Raw genomic sequence first — 23,502 nt, 5'->3', positions numbered from 1 at the left:
GCCAGGTTATGTACCAATCAACTCATTAACTATTCACAACTGAAAAGATAACTCAGTAGGGTCTGGTAAGAATTAAAATAAAAATCTGTTTTCATTATAACTAACTTCAGAAGTGAATTCAAACACCATTTAAATGCAAAACTGAAAATTTCAGCATGCTGCAATTCTGCTTGGAGGTGAGGGAACAGAGATCAGGAAAGAGACAAAAGTCCTGACTGGCATGAACTGCTATAGCTATACTCAAATGCTATAAGAAGCAAAATCCCCAGAAAACATTTCCAAGTCTCTGGTGATATTATATTCTGAGCCATATCTAATATCATATAAGTCTATTAATACAAAGTAACAGCTACCATTTACTGAGCTCCTACCCATGTGTCAAGCTCTGTCCTTAACTGTTCTACTTGCATTATCTTATTTGATCCTGACAGCAATCCCGTGAGGAATAGATTATTATCCCTACTTTACAAATGAGCTTCAAATAGGTTAAGTAAATCGCCCAGGGTCACAAAGTTAATAATTGGCAGAACTGATACTTAAACCCAGGTCTCTTCTAATTTCAGAGACCTTCCCCTTCTAACACAGGACCTTCCACTGGACTGTGGTTATTCACTTAGAATTTGATGGATGTGATTCTATTAATACCTGAAACTGTGATTTGTGGAGAGGTGGATTATATGTAGTGTCTGTGTGCATATATGTGTATGATCTATATAGAAATCAATACTTAAGAAATTGTTCCACAAGTATATAAAAGTTTTATCAAATATTCACTGGATTAAAAAAAAGGAAACAAATAGACAAACTGAAACATTCCTTTTTAGAATCACTGGATCCATATTTTCTATCACATAACAAACAGGTGACAAGAAGCTAGATAAACAACATTTTTGCTTCAAATTTATACTTGTCCAGTGCCTTTTAAATGTTTTCGTTTTCTATCCATATCACCGCAACATTACCTCCAAGCATCGATCTTGCCATCTCCGAGCCAGCATCTCTAGAAGCGGGGGCCTGAACTTGTCCAATCCCAGCAGATCTGGCAGCATAACGCAATGCATGGCAGCCAACTGACTCCATCCTGTTAAAATGTAACCAATTACAAACACTTGCATATTTCCTAGTTCACATATTTTTCTATATGCAAGTATACCAAACCTAAACCAAAAAGGGCAGACCTGCTCAATTATGTTATGATTTCAATTTATTATTAGATATTTTGTGCAAAGACATAACAAATGCATCTCACCTTTAAATCTATGTCATCTCTAATTACAGCTCTAAGAACTCTCAAAGTTTAAAAATAAATAAATAAATAAATTTCCACGGTAAGTAAAGTAAATAGTGAAAGTGAAGTCGCTCAGTCGTGCCCGACTCTTAGCGAGCCCATGGACTGTAGCCCACCCGGCTCCTCCATCCATGGGATTTTCCAGGCAAGAGTACTGGAGTGGGGTGCCATTGCCTTCTCCAAAGTGTATACAAACTCCACAAGGAAAACACCTTTGTAAACAGCCTCTCTAAAATAAGACATTATGTTCAGGGTTAGAGCTGAGCTAGAGCTCTAGTTCTGAACCTACAGACAGTTAAAAGGGCATTCACACAGACAGCCACAGACAGGTTCGTGTCACTTAAGGTCTGGCCATCTGGTGCTACCATCCTTTCAGTCAACAGAGATGTCTTCCCTTCTCTGTCAGAAGGTCTTTAGTTAAGGTACTTATTGATCCCTTTTCTTACAAAATGAAACAGAAGTTTAGCCACAGTGGTAACTGAAGTAAGTAACACCAATTTTGAGAGGAAAAAATGAATTCCTATATCCTCCAAGATAAAAACTTAATCTAAAATTTATAAAATTTTAAGTATCATCAACACTAACCTATGGGAATAAAAGTCATTTTTTCCAAAATTCTATTCTATAATATGGAAATTGACACAAGAAACAATGGAAACTACTACCGTATTTAAAAGTACTAGTATCCAGACATTCTCAAACAATCATTTCCACCCTATTTTAAAGGTGCCCATATTACAAGGAGAGTTACCTGTAAATATAGAATTTTAGCAAATCAGCATTTTGAAATAATCTAAGCTATAGTATTCTTAAACTGCAACAACAAAAGCCATAAAATTCAAAATGATTATTGGGATTGTTAAAAAGGGGGTGAAAAATGCAAGAAAGAGACAGGATCGGGGGGAGGTGGGAAGGCACCTATGTAAACATGAATCCTTTCTGTAAGGAAATTCTCAACAACTGAGAGTATATACTTATATTAATTAAAGGTGATAAACACATACATTTTAGATTACAATTTATTTTCAACAGAGGAATATATATACACACATATGCATACATAGGTATATATATAAAAAAATAGCTACCTAAGCTTCTAAGTTTAATATCTCATGAAGCTATGAAGTATATTGATGAACCAAACTTTAATATGAAGATGATTCTCACCATGGTCCAAAGTCAGTAGCTTATTTTTGAATTAACAAGTCTCTACCTTTTACAACAGCTTAACAAATATGGCCCTAATTATTGTTGCTAAAATCCAGCCTTCACATGCAACCTTAGTACAGGTCTATGATGGGGAAACAAAACAAACAACAACAAAAAAAGAGTTCTACTTTTAAGTTTCCAAGCTTTCTTCCCAAAGAAATGGTACTTAGAACACGGATTCTGTACCTTGTAGATACTGTATCTTTCCTTCCGTTTGAATAGACTAGTATTATTGCTTTTACTATTATTGCTTTTACTGAAGAGTCAGAATCATCCTGGGTTACATATGAGATTCTGTAAATTTATTCATTTTTATATCATACAAACTGGTGAAGATTGAGCCCAGAATGAAGAGAGAGGATATAACTCAGAGCTCACAAATTCCACCAAGCTTCCAATTAGTAGACACGATCCTCCATGGCTCTTGGGGAATAAATGTTTGTGGATTACATTCACATTCTCAGAGCTCCAAAAATACTTTCTTTCCCCTCTAACCAGGGCACATGCTGTGTACAGAGAACAAAGTCTGTCGGGCACTGAGTAATAATACAAGGAAAGTAAAATAATTAGCTCTAACACCAGACACCACAGGGCAAACCCCAGCATGGAGACCAATCCCCTTCTTCATGCCTAACTTCATATCAAAGATTAGCATCTTTGCACTTCTTTAACAGCACTCTAGATTACAGGAAACACAGCTTCTACCAGCCAGGAATCACATTACCTTTCTATAACAGACCCTTATTGGCATTAGCGAAACAAGTTAGAAAATGGAAACTTAGGATCTCATACATAACAAAGCAGATGAATGTATAAACTCGGTAAAAAGGACATGTCATATTAGAATAAAGCATAGAATTGGAAGAAAGTTGTTAGAAAGTTGAGAGAGAATACCTTCATTTACTAAGAAACAGGTATGTAAAGCAGGAGTGGAAGCAGGGTCAGAGCCAGACTGATCAGCCTCAGACCGAGCGGAAACGACAGGTGCAGCCACTTGCAGAGGAAAACAGAAGAAATAAAGAGGAGAGAATTGAGACACAACGGCTTCTGGAAAAAAGCTCAGTATTAGTGAAGAATGAAAAACAAAGTGGGCAAAATATAATAAATGTAGAACTGAAAAATGATGTTTTAAACAGAAAGGTATGATTATTAAAGATCATGGCAGTAAAATCATATATTTTATTGAATAGCAATCAGCGTAATTCAAACCAAAAGCTATTTATAGTTGAATGATGTGTCACCTAATACAAAAAACAGTTTTAAAATAACTAAGGCTACAAGAGAAAATGACGACAGACATATTAAGAATCGTCAAAAATGTAATTCAATTTTTAAAATGTATCACATAATGAAAAATTTATTTTGGTTTACATATTGTCAATTATATTTTTTCTAATAATTTATTTTCTAAAGCTATGTCTAAACTTTTTAATCTCTCAAACCAACATTCACTGAGATCATATCAATTTTCTACACTTAATATGTAAAAACTCAATTTAAATGATACCAACTTGTAAACTATAGCAATTTTAAGTCAAATATGCCTAACTCTTATTGGAAGACTCCTAACATAGCTCCACTCTTCAGAGTTTAAAAAATATGATATGAATGCTTTTTATTCTAAAATGTTATCGTCTTTATAGAATAGATGAAACAACCCCTACCCACCCCAAAAAAGTTACGCTACCAGGAAAAGGTTCAGCTTAAATTATCACATGAAAAGCAAAAGGACCGTATGGCACACACATTCTACAACTGGAGGTCAATGTTAAGATTTAGAGGTCACCATTTGACACTTCCTTCCTATGGAGAAATTACCATATGTCATGCACAAGCATCTTCAAATTAATCCCTCTCCTTTCTTCTGTCATTGAACAGCAATAGGTTTGGGCTCCTGAACAGATTACACATTGTCTGCTGAATGATATGTTTGCTTTTCATGCAGTGAAGTTCTTTTGTAACTACAGGACAGCTGCATGAAAACAACTTTTCATAATTTCCACACGAATGCATCATAATGTCAATCAGGCACGTGTGAGGTAAACAGGAGAATCAAAGCATGTGAGCAGCAATAAAAGCAGAAAATCCAACTCTACACGCCCCAGGAAGTCCCTGTTGCATACACGAAAGTTTTATCTGGGAAATTATTTTTATTATAATAGATGTTTTCTATTCCTTATGAAATTCCAACTATCTTATCATTCATGCTTATGAAAGGACTAGAATTACTCTCAATTGTATATTTCATAGGGCTTCCCTGTGGCTCAGCTGGTCAAGAATCCACCTTCAATAAAACCTATGAATTCCATTTTAATCTTGGAAGGAAATCCCCAATATTTCTATATATTCTACTGAATAGTTTTTCTTTTTTAAAAGCAATTACAAATTCAGTAATTATGGCCTACAAATTATTCACTTCCCCATGCAAAAAGCTGGTAAGTCTTTGGCAGCAAGGAGTAATTTCTAGGTGTTAGCTTTCATGCCACCAAAATTGTTGAGCAAGTTCCTCTGGTGGTTTCCAATAGATGAGGCTTTTCAATAATCACACTTTAAATAAAGGAGAAATAATTGTTATCCCTGAAAAGACTGTATTAACTTTATCTGACTTTATCATTAATTCTGAAAGGACACTGGAATGGGAAGGTGAGAAAATTCAATACAAATAAACCAAAGTTTAGGACTGAGTGATCATTCCCCTAGCTAGGTCAAATAAGAAGTGGGATTAAACTAGAATGTTTTCCCTAAATCACAAGTCTAAAGGAAACTAGAAATGCTACTGGCAAAACTGCTAGAATATATCTTAACAGAATAATGCTCAATGTATATAACTTTACTTTTAATAAGAGAAATAAACAAATGCTCTGAGTATGATAATTTTGGAGTCCTGTTTAAGTGATACTGCATATAGAGAAAGCCATTTACACTTTCCTTTAATAAATTCTGTGGACACTGAAAATTAAAAAGCAACTGTAATAGAAATCAAGGAATCAGAATTACTATGCTTTAAAAATCTCTGCATCATCATCAAAAAATACTCTATTCAGACTACCTCATAACTGAAACTACAGAATCTAGAACTGTTTTCACAATTCACTGAGAATATTGAAATTAAACTCTATTAGGGCTTTTAAAACTGTTCACATATAGAAAAACCAGCAACAGAAATTAGAATAAATAAGTACCACTACCACAATAAAAAGCTCAAGATTTAACGACATATAATAAACTTGAATAAGTTATGTATGGCACTGAATATCAAAATTTTGCACCATAAAACATAAGCAAGCAATTAATTTCTTGGAAAAGCTGCCCTGTCAACTACCAGTTTGCTTCTCTTATTAAGGACCAGTAAAACACAAGGAGAAAAGTCACAGCACAGCCTGAAAATGGCAACAGAACTGACACGAGTTCTCTCTTTTTGCCTGGGAAAGTTAAGTCTTGTTGCAGCTAAGAGCCTCTTCACAAGCGCTTACTCTCACGTGAAAAGACAGATGAAGGGAAGCGCGTGACAACACGCATGTGCACACGCAGGCTGGGCGCGCCCTTTACACAGCGTGTACGGAAGTATTCACTATGCCAACAGCCACGGTTTCTGTTTCTCAACAGGTCCACTCGAGTCTTTGTTTGAAATCTAAATCTAAGCTCCCTCTTTCCCAACCGCCATTGTGGTATTAAAAGTCTACGTAGGAGAGAAAGTGGACACGCTTTGGGCAGCGAGTGCTCTCTGTATGTTGCTCCAAATCTCATTACCCGCCAGCAGATGGGCATAAACAGCCCTCTCAGGACGATTTTCAGAAGGAGAATGAAAAGAAAACGGAGAAGGTGCAGAAAACCACATGCAATGAGAAAAAAGAAAGTTTCCAAAGCTAAACACTAAAATTACAAAGAAAATTATTTAACAGTAAATCACTTTATCTAAAGCAGTGCTGCCTGAGAATCATGAAGCTTTGAGAAGAAGCGAAGAAAACATTCTGCTCTTGGTGCTTAGTCACTAAGTCGTGTCCAGATCTTTCGCGACCCCATGGACTGTAGTCCACCAGGCTCCTCTGTCCATGGGATTTCCCAGGCAAGAATACCGGAGTGGGTTGCCATTTCCTCCTCCAGGGGATCCTCCCAACCCAGGGACTGAACCCATGTTTTACCACTGAGCCACCTGGGAAGCCAGAAGAAAACATGAAAAAATTAGAAATGAGAAAATAGAGTCAATTACCACGTACTTAATAGAAAGGCCTTCCATAGTGGGTATGCTATCTAATATAGAGATCTTAGAGCAACATCTGCCTTTTTATAAACTCTTATGTCTACACTTTTATCTTCGGCAGACAGGAGTTCCCGTCATCTTTTAAATCAACATGAAGCATTAGGATAAATCATTAATCAAACACCATAAGAAAAAAAAAAAAAAGGATAGTCTTAAAACACTGTACGAGAGCACAAATAGCTGAAGGCTCCAAGGGAACAGAAAGCTCCAGGCAGTAGAAAGGATAAGGACCTAAAGCGGAATGAGTAACTAACCCAAGATGGTACTCAGACAGACACGCATCAAGGCAAAATACAAAAGTGCTGATAATGTCTGAAACATACAGTGACGCTGCTTAGCCTCTAGATCACCACTGGATTACATCAGAATGGGAGTAAGTTCAGACGGAGGGGTACTTTTACGTTGGCATACGACTTCAACCAGAGTCAAAAACAAAACAAGACAACCTTCTGTAAAAGGTCTCCTCCATTACTAACATCCAAAATAAATAAATGAGCAAGACAGAAAGAAACCAAGCAGAGAGAGTTCATTACAGTGAAAGAAAAAATTATAATGTAAACACTAACTTGAATTAGATATATGAAGGCTATTAAAATCTTTTCATTGGATTAATGTAATCAGCGCTTATCCCATGCCAGGTACTGGGCTAAGCTTACAAAAAACTTAGAAAGATTAGACCAAGATGTTGCTCTCAAAGTAGTCAGAGTCTGGAGGAAAAGCAAATAAGCAGTCAACTAAAATCATGTATGTAGATCTCCTCCACCACATATAAGCTCCTCGAAGGTGGGGATCTTGTGTCAGCCCTTATAGCCTCAGCTCCCAGTGACTGACACATTGACTCTAAAAGCACAAGGAGTAGGTATCTACAGATTCATTCATTCAACAAATATTTACTGAACCCTTTTTATGTACCAGCCACTATGTGAGGTACTTATGATAGATAAATCATTGAACAAAAAAGAAAAAATGTCCCTGACCTCTGACTTTCCAAAGCAGACCCAAATTAAGAGTTTCTGCAATTAAACTGTAGCTGCAGCACTTTTTTTAAAGGTACATAGGTTTAAACACCAAGTTTTAAGGGTTTCACAGGTCAGTTCGTTAGCCTAATATACGATATTTACTCCAAGGTTTTTGCTGCAGATGCTAGAAAAGGATGGTAACTACTGATTATAACTAAACAACAGCTACCTGTTCCAAGTTTAGAAAACCTAAAGTGAATGCACTTCTGAAAAATAAAATTGCAAACAATGTACCATAACTTTAAATCATTTTGTTTGTTTTAGCTTTTTAATTTATTTGGCTGCATCAGGTCTTAGTTGCAGCATGTGGGCTTATCTGGAATCTTCCTGGACCAGGGATCAACCCCATGTCGATCCCTGAATTGTAAGTTAGATTCTTTTAACACTGAGCAACCAGGGAAGTCTGAGCATAACTTTAAACCTTTACGTTACCTAGACTTGCCTCTACCCCTACCCTTGAGTAGAGATGTAACTACTAACATAAAGAAAGGGTCACAATCGAGATAAGCACTAGAGACGAAGACCAAAGACTTTTGCCAAGAGATTATTGAGTTGATAAAGAGAAGCACAATGTGTCAGAACACAGAGAAGCCTAAACCCATGGGCAGATTCAGGAAGGTGGGACCCTGAACAAAAATTCAGTTGTTTGACATCTCTGATCCCTTTCTCAAGTGAGATGTTTTATAAACTGCAAAACCAAGTATCTAATAAATACTACATCAAAAAGTACATGACTGTCAGTAAATGTTAATTATTGGAAAACACTGAATTAACAAGCAAACTGCTAGACAAAATAAACTTTTTGTGAAGAAATTATTTGCCCATGGCATACCCTGATACTGTTTATGAGAAATTAGGTCAGCAAAACTCTTTATATCATCTTTATTCTCAGACCCAAATTCCCTTTATTCCATATAGATTATTTTGGAGCTGAACAAGTATTAAGCAACATAAAGTAACATTTTATAAAAAAGAAGCATATTCCTGTTTGCAATCCAACTTGAAAAAACAGTGTGAGTCAGTGTGGCTACAGGAGGAGTCGGTGGGTAGTGGGGGGACATAAGGAAAGAGGAAACATGTTTAAAAGAAAACCAAAGTGAAAGGAGTCAGAGTAGAATGATGAGACTATATAAAACTCTGCTGCAGAGCAGTCAAAGAATCAAAGCCCTTTATCTCTACCACCACTTTGTAATATATATTGGTTATTTATGTTTGTGGGTTGTCTTCCAGAGGGACACAAACTATTCAAGACAAGATACATCAGACTAATCTCTCTATACACCAAATAGAGTTGTTTGGGAAAAAAAGTGCCTAACAAATATTTATTAAAGAAATATTACATTTCAATTTCCAAATAGAAAGTGAGTTTTATAATGCCATCCTAAAGTATTTTACGATGCAAGTTTCAGTACAGATTGTTAACCTCCATTCACCTTATAAGACAACTCATCTGTGCTACTCCAAATGGAAATTTCTAAATCAATCATCTTAAGTAAATGCTGTAAAAAAGACAATTTTTAGTATCTTCTTCACAAAACTTTAGTTCTTCTCTCCAAACTCAAGACTTTTCTGAGAGGAGCAACATGAAAGCATTCCAACTTTAAAATCCTCATTCTATCCGGGTGGGTAAATTCAATACCACAATGCGGAGAAGTACATAAAATGCATCATTAATCAAAAGAAGTAACAATTTGACACGTTTATGCACCCAATAAAGAGAGCTTCAAAATATATCAAGCAAGACCTGATAGAAACGCAAGGAGGAATAAACAAAGGCACAACTGCCTCAGACTTCAATACCTCATCTGAAGAACAGAGCCAAGCAGACAGAAACATCAGCTAACGTATGCTCCACTTGAACACTCTCAAACAACGTGACCTGACATTTTTACGAAACACTCCACCCAGCAGAGCAGAACACACAGTACTCTGAAGTACATGCAGTATACTGACCAAGAAAGACCATAATTAGGGCCATGAAACAAACCTTAATATTCAAAGAATTCAGACCATACAAAAGTAAGTTATCTGACCATAAATTAGCAGTCAAGAGCAGAAAGATCTTTGGAAAGTTCCCAAATGTAATGTTCATCAGTTCAGTTCAGTTCAGTTCAGTCGCTCAGTCGTGTCCAACTCTTTGCGACCCCATGAATTGCAGCACGCCAGGCCTCCCTGTCCATCACCAACTCCCGGAGTTCACTTAGACTCACGTCCATTGAGTCCATGATGCCATCCAGCCATCTCATCCTCTGTCGTCCCCTTCTCCTCCTGCCCCCAATCCCTCCCAGCATCAGGGTCTTTTCCAATGAGTCAACTCTTCACATGAGGTGGCCAAAGTACTGGAGTTTCAGCTTTAGCATCATTCCTTCCAAAGAAATCCCAGGGCTGATCTCCTTCAGAATGGACTGGTTGGATCTCCTTGCAGTCCAAAGGACTCTCAAGAGTCTTCTCCAACACCACAGTTCAAAAGCATCAATTCTTCGGTGCTCAGCTTTCTTCACAGTCCAACTCTCACATTCATTCATAACCACTGGAAAAATCAGAGCCTTGACTAGATGGACCTTTGTTGGCAAAGTAATGTCTCTGCTTTTGAATATGCTATCTAGGTTGGTCATAACTTTTCTTCCAAGGAGTAAGCGTCTTTTAATTTCATGGCTGCAGTCACCATCTGCAGTGATTTTGGAGCCCCCGAAAATAAAGTCTGACACTGTTTCCACTGTTTCCCCATCTATTTCCCATGAAGTGACGGGAACAGATGCCATGATCTTCGTTTTCTGAGTGTTCATAAATTTAACAATAAATTCAGTTCAGTTCAGTTCAGTCGCTCAGTCATGTTCGACTCTTTGCGACCCCATGAACTGCAGCACGCCAGGCCTCCCTGTCCATCACCAACTCCCGGAGTTCACTCAGACTCACGTCCATGGAGTCAGTGATGCCATCCAGCCATCTCATCCTCTGTCGTCCCCCTTCTCCTCCTGCCCCCAATCCCTCCCAGCATCAGAGTCTTTTCCAATGAGTCAACTCTTCGCATGAGGTGGCCAAAGTACTGGAGTTTCAGCTTTAGCATCATTCCTTCCAAAGAAATCCCAGGGCTGATCTCCTTCAGAATGGACTGGTTGGATCTCCTTGCAGTCCAACGGACTCTCAAGAGTCTTCTCCAACACCACAGTGAAAGTGAAAGAGGAGAGTGAAAAAGTTGGCTTAAAGCTCAACATTCAGAAAATCATGGCATCGGTCCCATCACTTCATGGGAAATAGACGGGGAAACAGTGGAAACAGTGTCAGACTTTATTTTTTTGGGCTCTAAAATCACTGCAGATGGTGACTGCAGCCATGAAATTAAAAGACGCTTACTCCTTGTAAGAAAAGTTATGACCAACCTAGATAGCATATTCAAAAGCAGAGATATTGCTTTGCCCACTAAGGTTCGTTTAGTCAAGGCTCTGGTTTTTCCAGTAGTCATGTATGGATGTGAGAGTTGGACTTTGAGGAAGGCTGAGCGCTGAAGAATTGATGCGTTTGAACCATAAATTACCCATGGGTAAAAGCGAAAAAAAAAAGAAAACTTAAAAGGAAAACATACCAAAATATGTGCAACGCATCTAAAGTTGTGCTTGGGGCTCAATGAACAGTGCTGACCGCCTACTTCAGAAAAGAAGAAAAGCTCTGTATCAACAACCTCAGGCTCTACTTAAACTAAAAATTACAAGCAAATTTAAAGCAAAAGAAATGAACGCATAGCAAGCAAAGCAAAAACAAATGAAATAAAAAAGAGAAAAACAATAAAAACTGAAGAACCAAAAGCTGATTAAGAACTATAAAACTGCTAAGTTACTAGACAGACTAATCAAGGAGAAAAGGAGAAAAAAACACAAATTATGAATAATAGAGGATGCCATTTCAAATCCTACAGATATGACACTGAAGGGAAAATAAGAGAACGTTAAATAACTTTTGGCCAATAAATTTGACACCAACTTCCTATGTTAGAACCAGACAAAGAACAATATGTGGTTCAAAACTAGGAAAGGAGTATGTCAAGGTTATATATTGTCACCCTGCTTATTTAACTTATATGCAGAGTACATCATGCAAGATGCCAGGCTGGATGACTCACAAGCTGGAATCAAGATTGACAGGAAAAATATCAACAATCTCAGATATGCAGATAATACCACTGTGCTGGCAGAAAGTGAAGAGGAACTAAAGAGCCTCTTGATGAAGGTTGAAAGAGGAGAGTGAAAAAGCTGGCTTAAAACTCAACATTCAAAAAACTAAGATCATGGCATCTGGTCCCATCACTTGACGGCAAATAGATGAGGAAAAGGGGAAACAGTGGAAGACTATTTCTTGGGCTCCAAAATCACCGTGGACAGTGACTGCAGCCATGAAATTAAAAGACACTTGCTCCTTGGAAGAAAAACTATGACAAACCTAGACAGCTACTAAAAAGCAGAGACCTCACTTTGCTGCCAAGTCCATCTAGTCAAGGCTATGGTGTTTCCAGTGGCCTTGTATGGACGTGAGAGTTGGACCGTAAAGAAGGATGAGCGCTCAAGAATTGATGCTTTCAAATTGTGGTGCTGGAGAACTCTTGAGAGTCCCCTGGACAACAAGGAGATGAAACCAGTCCATCCTAAAGCAAAGCAAGTTTGAATATTCATTGGAAGGAGTGCTGCTGAAACTGAAGCTCCAATACTTTGACCAACTGATGTGAAGAGCCAACTTACTGGAAAAACCCTGATGCTGGGAAAGATTGAGGGCAGGAGGAAAAGGAAGCGACAGAGGTTGAGATGGTTGGATGGCATCACCAAATTAATGGACATGAATTTGAGTAAACTCCTGGTGTGCTCTAGTTCACGGGGTCGCAAAGAGTTGGACATGACTTAGTGATTGAACAACAACAACAATCATCAAAGTTCACCTAAGATGAATTAAAAAAAAAAATCCTAAATAGCTCTAAGCATTTAAATTTGTAGTTAAGAATCTTTTCCTAAAGAAAACTCTATGCCATTCTTTCACTGGTAAAATAGATCAAAGAAGTAAAAAAACAAAAAACAAAAAACATAACAGTATTGATTTTACACATGCCCATCCCCTCCCCCCCAAAAACAGCAAAGCAAAGAGGGTAATATCCTTTGTCATTCTGTGAGATCAGCACTATACTGTTACCAAAACTGAAGAAATGATTATTGAAATGAAAACTCTAGACCCCAAATCCCTCATGACCATTAACATAAAAACTCTTAACAAAATTTTAGCAAATTATATCCAATAATCTATAAAAAGCATAATTTATCATGACCAAGTGTGACCTTCCCCAGGATTGCAAGGTTTTTTAAAAACTCAGAAGTCAATGTTTTTGTACTTATTAAGAAAATGAAAGAGAAAATTCATTTGATAATTTCAACAAATGCAGAAAAATCATGTGACAAAATCTAACATTCATTCATAATTTTAAAATCTCTGCAAACTAGGCATGGGAGGGAACTATTCAGCTCAACTAAGAAAAACTTACAGCTAACATGTGTTATCCCTAAGATTGGTAATGAAGCAAGGATGTCAGTTCTACTTCGACATCTTTATGTTAACCTGTGCGATAAAGTAAGAAAAACAAAATGCATACCAATTAAAAACAAATAAAATGGTCTTTATTACAGATGACATGATTTTTGGCATACATTCTAAAGGAATAAGGGCTGAAAATTCAGTAAATAATCATCAATTTTTTTTAAGTTCTGAAAATTAGTAATAACCAGGGCATCCGTGGTGACTCAGTGGTGAAGAACCTGCCTTGCAACGCAATGGACACTGGTTCAGTCCCTGGTGCAGGAGGATCCCACGCGCCATGGAGTAACTACTAAGCCTGTGCACCACAACTGCTGAGCCTGCGCTCTAGAGCCTGGGAGCCGAGACTACCGGGTCCACATTGCACAACTCCTGAAGCCCGCAACGCCTACAGCTCCTGCTCCCAGCAAGAGTAGCCACTGCAGGGAGAAACCCACGCAACGCCACTAGGGGGCAGCCCCCGCACGCCCCGAGCAGAGAAGAGCCTTCACGCCTCAGTGAGGACTCAACACATCCAGAAATAAGCAAATAAATGATAAAAAGGAACCCAACATACACTGGTGATAAACACTTAGCAAAGGAATAGTAGAGCTAATTTTTAAGCTATCTATAAAAGCATATAGGAAGTATTATAATCATGGAAGGTTAAAAGTTCTCCCTTTGATACTGGGAATAAAGAAGTTGTTCCGTATGATTTTCCATGTGATCAAAAGAACCTACAGAAATGTACTACCTTAATAGGTTGAATTTTGCAAGATGCTTTGATACACGGTCAATATACAAAAATCAGCTGCATTTCTATATCAGAGGAACAGAAAATAAAGATATTTATCATCAATTACAAAAATATTTTTAAAATCTAATAACTAGGAATAAATCTAACAAAAGAAATATAAGACCTCTACATAGAAAATATATACAAGAGTTATGATAGCTGAATAAAACCTAAATAAATGTAGAGATATACCGAGTTGATGGATTAAAGGAGTGAATCCCATTAAGATAATAATTCTCCTATAAAATGATCTACAAAGTCAATCAAACTAAAGTTAAAATAGGTCTTTGTGAGAACAATAAAAAGGTTCTAAAGTTTATACTGAAATTCAAAGGGATAAGAACAGCCAAGATATTATTTAAGAACAGGAAGGAAGACTTGATCTATTAAATACTGTCTTATCACAGAGCCACTGTAATTAAGGCACAAAGACACACAAACAAATCAATGCGCTCAAACAGCTCAGAAACAAACCACATATATAAACACACTTTATTTATGCCAAAGGTGGCACTGCAAAGCACTGGGGGAAGAATCATCTCTTTAATAGATCATGCTGTACAAGTTTGGGATCATCGTGGAAGTGAAACCAAACAGCACCCCTTGCTTCATATAATACACAAAATTAAAGTCTAGGCAGATTGTAGATCTGAACAAGAATGGTAAAGTAAGACAGTTTCTAAAAGAAAACAGAGAAGAATATCCTCATATGAGAGAAGGAATATCAGGGCAATTTCTTAAAATACACAAAAACAGTAACCAGGAATGAAAAATAGTGATATATTAGATATACTAGCCATACCAAAATGGCTAACGTGAAAAACATGGAAAGTATTAAGCACTGGCTCGGATATCTCACCCACTATGTATGAGGGGTCTCATCTCATTGATCCATACTTTCCAGCTTTTCTCCCTTAGCTGGTTTGATGGATGTATATTTGTCTTTCATAGGAAAAGATGTTAGCATTCTCTACAACTCAAGCTGAAGATAAATCTATGCAGAAACTCCACTTCTAGTTACATATGCAGCAGACAAGCTTACTAAGGTCTGAATACAAGAATATTCATAGCAGAATTGTTTATCAAAACCAAACACTGGGTATAATCCAGATATCTACTGACCAAAAAAATGGATGAAAGAGTTGTGTTCTATTCATTCATCAGAATACTATCCAGCAATAAAACAATGAAAATAAACAAAACATAGTCACAGGCAAGAACACTGATAAATCTCACAAAAGCAGCCAGACACAGAATACATACTCCATGATGACTGAATTTGGAGAAGGCAATGGCACCCCACTCTAGTACTCTTGCCTGGAAAATCCCATGGGCAGAGGAGCCTGGTAGGCTGCAGTCCATGGGGTCGCTAGGAGTTGGACATGACTCAGTGACTTCACTTTCACTTTTCACTTTCATGCATTGGAGAAGGCAATGGCAACCCACTCCAGTGTTCTTGCCTGGAGAATCCCAGGGACGGCGGAGCCCGGCGGGCTGCCGTCTATGGGGTTGCACAGAGTCGGACATGACTGAAGCGACTTAGCAGCAGCAGTAGCAGTAGCAGATGACTGAATTCATATAAAATTCAAAACACAGGCAAAACTAAATCACAGTGTTTAGGGATTTGAACTTAGGTTGTACAGCCATAATGGAACGCAAGTAAGTAACTCTGTTACAAGTCAAGACAGTAGTTACCTCTGGAAGAGGAAGGTACACTGACTGGGAGGGAGCATGCGGCGGCTTCCGGAGTGCTGGCAATGTTGTTTCTTGTCCAAGGATGGAGTTACAAGGGTGTCTGGTTTGTAAAACTCACTGAGCTGCATATTCATGTCTGGGCACTTTTCTGTGTGCATTTCACACATACATAAGTATAAAAAGCTGTCTAATTAAAACTCTTCCAGAACAATATGAAGTATTATGAAATGAGCATAAAGGTTTGAGAGGAAAGGGAAATAAGAGGGGTGACCACGTGGGGCTGGAAATAACGGGCTGCAGTAGCAAAGAGAGTCAGGGGAGCTTATGTTCCATAATGAGAAGCCAACACAGAGTGCCCCAAACTAAGAACCAAACACACCATTTAAGGATATTAGAGCAAGTGCAAACGATCGGCTAAGAGGTAAGAGGACTTGTTCTAGGAAAGAGGACAATTGCAGATGTGAAGTTGGAGGCCTGTTCATCTAACTTACAGAACGATCACTGACTCTCTAAAACCTTGGGAAAAAAAAAATCCTACAAAGTCACCATTACAAGCAGAAACTTCACGGTCCCATCTCTTGCTCACTTTTTCACTGCTACCACATTCTATGAGAGAACGGCATTAACCTTTAACCTAAAGGAAATTTCTCTAAGCAGAACTGATTCTTCCCCCCACCCACCAACTCTGATTAGCTCACTTGTGAGTCTTAAAATGAATATAAAAGAAAAGAAAGGAAGAAAAACTCAATCTTTCTTCTAACCCATAAAAAATAAAGCTACAGACAAAAGTTAAAGGATATAACGATTAAATAAAAAGAGGAAGAATTTCCACCGTGGACTGTAATGCATGAGCTACCGGCAAATGCCTAAAGAATAGCTACAGTAGGGAACCAGGAATGTAAATGTTTGTAATGTAGTTAAAAAATAGGTGTGTAACTTATAGACTCAAGACACACACAATTAAGGCACTAGCATTGTCAAGTTAAGGTGCCCCTAATGCATAAAAATTAGGCCAAAGACAGTACAATAAAATTATGTGAAATACACTCATTTATCAATTTCTAAATAAATCTGATTTATTTTTAACTGACATCTTAATTATCCATATTTACATCTGGAATATAACAACTTTTCTTTCTTTAACAATCTGAGACAAACAAAATGTTATGATTATACATTAGCTATGCCTCCTCAGTTTCTAGAGCTGAAATGTCATGTCAATTACTTATATTAGATTTAATTTTACCTTGTTTAATCTGTTCTTGCACAATAAGACTGGAAGTTGCAGGGGAACCCCTTGCCTTAGAAAGGTCTGGGGTGCTTGGTCTAGGTGGCCTTTAAAAAGAAGAAGAAAATACACGTATATATACACATTCATAGTTTCATAATTCCAGAGCCATTTAAAATATTAAGCTTCCTAGTTCCAAATGAATTGCAATAGAAACACATACAGAACCTTTTCAATTTGCTGTACCAAAAAGATAGGGTTTTGGTTTTTTTTTTTTTTGCTTTGTACCTATTAACATTTTCCATTTCAGATTTTAATACAGAAATTAAATGATTAGCAAATAGCAAGTAAAACTTTTATATCTACAGTTTATGCTTTAAACTAGCTTAAGAAATATTTAATCTACTGACAGATAAATATGATAATTAGCCCTTCACTTTTTAATATTATTATGCTGATATTTCAGCCCACTCTGTATCATTGGTCCAAATGAATTTCTGGAACAATATATTGAGTTCCATAATTACCATATGTAAAATAGTCAATCAATGGGAATTTGCTGTATGACTCAGGGAACTCAAACCAGGGCTCTGTAACAACCTAGAGGGGTGGGGTGGGGAGGCGGTGGAGGGAGGTTCAGGAGGGAGGGGACATGTGTGTACCCGTGGCTGACTCATGCTGATGCTTGGCAGAAACCAACACAACACTGTAAAGCAACTATCCTTCAATTTAAAATAAATCAATTAAAATACATACAAATTTCAAATAATTCAGCCCTAAAGTCTGAAAAAGGCAATAAGGCATTAAGAAATCTTGGTCTCCATGGTCACCTGTTCCCTTTCGAATTCTGGTTCTACCACTTACTACTTGTGTGACCTTGGACAAGTTACTTCTCCATGTCTCAGCTCTATCATCTGAAAACAAAAGGATAATAAAAGTACCCACCTTATAGGGTTAAGAGCATTAAGGAAATAATATTTGTAAAGTGCTTACAACAGAGCCAGACACTAGGGAAGTGCCACTTTAGTAGTTGTTAAATTAAAAAAAAAAAAAAATTCTAACTGTGGTCAACTCTCAAAATGTATAATAAAACCAGAGTTTAAAAAGTTGTCTTCGTGACTTCTGGAAAATAAGAAATACTAATTCAGGCTAAGTATTCTAGAAATATTAAAAGAATACTCTTCCACATTTAAAAAAGTTGTTTTCTCTTCTCCCATTGAGAAATTCTGACTATACTTCTCAAAAAATTTCTGAAACCAATCACTGAACACTTACCATTCATTACACATGGGTCACAATAAAGAGAAGCATTTTAACCAAATGTACATCTTGAATTTAATGTCAGTGCCAACTACAGGAAGATATAATCCAAGATTATATTTACTGAAGAGCTAGTCTATAAGTTATTTGTTAAAGCTGAACTCTGACCTACTCTTTCATTCCAGTGTTTTTAAGATAGCTACTAAGGATGTCTGAGTACAGATAAAACTGTACAATTTGATTATATTTTAAGCCATGCGTGTTGTAGTTAAAATATAAAGGGGAAACACTGAGATGACACAAAATTGCCAAGGCGTGTAGAGTCCCCCCTCACCGCGAAAAAGGTAATAAGACGTGATAAAAAAAAAACAGGTTTCTTTTTTTTCTGCATTGTAAGGATAAAAATCAAGCTATCAAGGTCACACCTGGTAGGGCCCTTCTTCATATGATCACCAATAAAAGTTGCGTTGGTCATACTCATCAAGGTGTTTGCCAAAGATATGACAGACAGGAGATGCTGCGTGGTGACGGCCCGGGACAAGCCGTAGGTCCCCTTCCCGACGCCCTCGGTGGCCGCCAGCTTCCTTCCCACTTCAGCTTTCCCGCGGGACAGTTTACAAGCCGCCTGGTTATAACCCGGAAGCATCAGGGACATGTGACCTCCTCGCGATAAGAGGCCAAACGACACTGTGCAGTGGGGTTTCAGCATCCCCAGGCGGTCGAGACACACTTCGTCCAGGACCTCATTCAAACCCCAGGCGTGGAGGCAGGACATGAACAACTTGGCGGTGTCCATCGTCAGGTTATACTCCAGCAGGGTCAGCGGCTTGGACTTGCTGGCCCGATACTCAGGGTCGCTGTCCTCCCGCCTCTGCCGCACCGCCTCGTCATCCTCGTCTTCGTCGTCCAGGAGGTGCTCTTTTATGTTCTCTTTGATGGTTTCCTTCACTTGTTGGAAGAGGACTGCTGCTCGTTTTCCGGTTAGAAAAGAGCCCCCTTTGTCTGAACTGCCAGATGCTTTCTGCAGATTCTCTGGGGAAATAAGCGTCGTGTTCGGCCTAGAGGCTTCTTCAGTCAAGAGCTGAATAATCAGCGCTTCCACATCAAAGAAGAGCACGTGAATGTCCGGGTCTGTTAGGTTTGTCTTTATTGCTTGAACCATCAGGGAGTTATGAGAATATTTAGGTAAATTTCCCTGCAACAGACATTTCGAAAAGATGGTTACAATTCAAGGTATTTCATGTCATGCCTTCATTAATGAACAATACATAGTTGAAGGAATTTAGATGCTTATTAAGCTGGGTTTTTTAGGTACCTATATCATTAAAAGGAACTAGGCAGCTTTGTCAATCAGCAGCACATAAAAGATATGAACTTAAAATTAGAAGAAGGCCAAGCTGAAATAATTACAGAATTTTCCGTTTTTAAAAGAAATGAAATTGTATTATTGAAGGAGGGAGTCTTTCTACTCATCAAGCAGGTTAAAAATTGTTTCAATAACTTGAATGCAAATTCTACATCTGAGAATAAGCTACTACTGTTCCACCTGAAAGAATAATCCATTCATCACAGCTGGTCATCCTTTTAGTCGCTGCACCAAATTCCTTTTTTACTTTACCTTCAATCCCTCCCGGTTCGTAGATTCTTCTCCTTCAATAGAGAACAGGGTCAAGCCTACTTGCATTCTTCAAAAGTGCTACTGGTTGACCATGTTCCTTCTTCTATTGCTTTCCCAGTCTACTGCCCCTTTTAGCCAAATGTAAGGAAAGCTGTAGATTAATCCAATGGCAGCTCTCTGGTCCCTCTCCTCATTAACCTCTCTGCATATCTCTGACTGTATTTACTATTTCTGACATTGCTGATTTTGCTAAGAGAAAGTATAAAAAGAGATTCCCAGAGGATATCTTCTTGCTGAAACTTCTAATTCTGACCACTCAGTTAGCTGCCCTGAAAACTCATTCTCCCGCAATAGAACTATCACCTATTTGTAATGGCTCCCTAATTTCCATCACCAGCCAGACCAGCTCCTGAAGGAGTTTCAACCCTGTATTTACCATTGCTTTTACCTGGATGTCCCACAGAACCTTGTATTTATTATGTCCTAACCTCCACCCTCCCACTAAACCTGCTGCTCCTCCCAAGTCATGGGTTAAGAATCATTCTCCTCTGTCGCCACCAACACACCACCACGTCCAGACCCTTCTTTTCTCTCTTCCAAAAGGGATTCACTGCCCTTTGTCTCTCCTCGCTCCCATCCAATCTCTGCCGAGCCGCAACACTTCCTTCTGAAAAGCAAATCTCATCATGTCTGTCTCCTGCCAAAAAACTGCCCCGTTATCATGGGTTGTTAAGAGAAATGAAAAGTACAAAATTAAAAACCTAAATCAAAATATAGGTGAATATATCTGATCTCAAGATGAGAAAGGACTTGCCACACAGACCCAAATTTCAAATTCGCTACTAGAAAAATTGAAGGCAAGTAAAAAATAGGAATAAAAATGCACCACAAATAAGACTGACAAAGTTACAATTTATATAAAAACATGAGTGCCAAAATAAAAGGGAAAGATATCATAAAGGTCAAGGACAATTCACAATAAAAGAGACAAATAGTCAAGGAATATAAGGGAAAACTTGACTCGAACTAGCTGTTGAGGAAATAACGGTTAAAAAACCACAAGGTATCGTTTATAAAATTAACAAACAGTAAACATACAAAAAAATTCCTTAGCCAGGAGTATAATGAAAGTCAAACCCACACACTGAAGGCAGCACTTTCAATAGCAGCCCTTTCAGAAGAGTAGGGGTGTACGAGCCCTTAACACTGTTTGACCAGTACATTTATTTCTAGAACTCTATCCTAGTCAGAAATACAAAGATTTATGTGCAAAGATATTTGGTGAAACAGTGCCCATTACTTTAGATGGAAAGCAACCTAAATAGTCTAACACTAAGGAAATAAATAATTTAAGCTAATCATACAATAAATACTGTAAATCAAGACAAATCATGCTTCCTTGGCACATTTAACCACATGGCAAAATGCCCATATTCCAATTTTAAGTGAGATAAGATTACACATGAGCGCTCACGTACACACACACACGCTATACAACAGAGTTAAAATTCTGATTTCATTTCTTTAATGCCCAAGTATGCATCTCAGCATGACGAGAAACACTGAAAACACATACATGAAAATGTTCCTATTACTTTTTGTGATGCAATCGTTATCAGATCTACATTTTCTTACTATTTCTGTATATTTCTTACGTGGTCTATAATCAACATGCATTTTCATAAACAGAAAATACAGTTCTTGGATAAAATGCTAAATCCTTAAGTACCACATTCAAGGTCCATTACAACTCGATGCCAAGTACCTTCCCGCTTTAACAGACAGGTTCCAGCGCCATAACCACACGCCCTCACCCACTGGTCCCCTTCTTTCTTTACCCAAAATACTCTTCTTGGCTCCACTCCAACCCCTTCTCGTCCATCAAGATCCTAATTCTCCCAGGGAAAGTTAATCCACAGCGAACCCAGTTCCCATAACATTTTTTATACACATCACAAGCCTGTACGCCTTGGCTGTATTTATATAATTAGCTGTTTCATGTATTTACATGTTCCTGTTCTCTGTAGGAACTGTCTTACTCATCGTGTGCAATCCCATGCCTATCGGAGTACCTGGCAAAATAGACAAGCAACATTATAAAAATCTTTGTAAGACTATTTTAAGTTGCTAATCCACTCTTCTATCACAGCATCGCACTGACTCCCTTTACACGCTCTCTCCTCTGTCTCAGTCCTCCTCCCACCTGACTATGTTCCTTTCCTGCTGAAGAGGCTTCAACAGCATTTTATAACCCAGGGATAAACTCTTTGCAAAGCACAAAACAGCCTCCAAAATAGATGGCCACCTACTCCTCCAATTTCATCTCTAACTGCTGTAGCTTCTAAGTCACTTCAGTCATGTCCGACTCTGTGCGACCCCATAGACGGCAGCCCACCAGGCTCCCCCGTCCCTGGGATTCTCCAGGCAAGAACACTGGAGTGGGTCGCCATTGCCTTCTCCAACGCATGAAAGTGAAAAGGGAAAGTGAAGTCGCTCAGTCATGTCCGACTCTTTGAGACCCCGTGGACTGCAGCCTACCAGGCTCCTCCACCCATGGGATTTTCCAGGTAAGAGTACTACTGGAGTGGGGTGCCACTGCCTTCTGCTCGTCTCTAACTACAACCCTACAATCTTCCACTGAAACCAAATTAAGCCACCTGTGCCCCAGAGCCACGCGGCCAGGCACTTGCGCCTCTGCGAGGCTCATGCCAGGACGGCACCCTTCTCTCATTCTCGCTGCTGCCACTCAAGCCATACTTCTCCTCACCCTTCAAGATGCAGCTCAAGTGGCTGTTCTTTCAAAACTTATTTCCAGAATCATCACTAATTCTGCTTTGTATGAACCTCTGCTCTGAACTGAACACATGGTGTTGAAAGAAAGGTAGAAAATAAATATCATTTCCATACTATAGCTTAAGAACCTAAGGTGCATAAGTAGTATGATAAAGTTCCACTACACAAAATATGAAGTAAAAGAAAAAAAAAAACTTTCTGAATTCCATCCCGGTATTTCATTCATTTATGCTGCATTCACCTATGTTCGTGCAAGGCACTAAGGATACAAAGATAAATAAGATGATTTTCTAGCTATGGAACCCAAAACTATCAAATAATGACATGACTCTGCAGTATGAAGGGTGTTACAAAGAAAGGACATTGGAAGGTATGATAAGAAAAACAAAGTACTGAGTCCACCTCGGGTGTCAGAGGCTCCTCACCAAAGGGCTAACTGGAACTACGACGGGCAGAAGAGTGAGAAGGGAGAAGGCAGGAGACAGCACAGGATGGGCCTTGGTGTCGGTGACCAAGGGAAAGAGCGCCAGGCGCGGCTCGCTGAGAGCACAGAGGCCCACACCGAGGCTTCGGAACGTTCTCGAGCAGGCTCAGGGGCCACTAACGCAGTGCTTCCTGGAGAACATCAGGGATGCTTGCTAAAGTACGGGTTCTGGGGCTGGGTATCAGACCCGAATCCGTGTCTCTTGGAATGGATCAGAATCTGCCTAATGAAAACCCGAGATGACTTTCTACTGTTAAACACGAGAAATAGAGAAAGAGAAAGTGAAGTCGCTCAGTCGTGTCTG

At 38.5% G+C, this 23,502-nt stretch overlaps 1 protein-coding gene across 1 annotated transcript in view; it reads right to left on the bottom strand.

Annotated features, from left to right (window-relative positions):
* WDR7 (WD repeat domain 7) overlaps positions 1–23,502 on the bottom strand; it is a 352,576-nt gene that overhangs the window by 232,939 nt on the left and 96,135 nt on the right. The window contains exons 15-18 of the mRNA XM_068994015.1: positions 18,729–19,498; positions 17,062–17,150; positions 3,392–3,490; positions 963–1,081 (exon numbers count right to left, since the gene is read on the bottom strand). Of these exons, the coding sequence (XP_068850116.1) occupies positions 963–1,081; positions 3,392–3,490; positions 17,062–17,150; positions 18,729–19,498 (1,077 nt within the window). The remainder of the gene's footprint in view (positions 1–962; positions 1,082–3,391; positions 3,491–17,061; positions 17,151–18,728; positions 19,499–23,502) is intronic.

This window comes from Capricornis sumatraensis, chromosome 21, assembly GCF_032405125.1.
Source record: "Capricornis sumatraensis isolate serow.1 chromosome 21, serow.2, whole genome shotgun sequence".
Taxonomy (NCBI): domain Eukaryota; kingdom Metazoa; phylum Chordata; class Mammalia; order Artiodactyla; family Bovidae; genus Capricornis; species Capricornis sumatraensis.
Note: the sequence above shows the minus strand (reverse complement) of the source record. Positions and strands in the feature narration are given on the sequence as shown.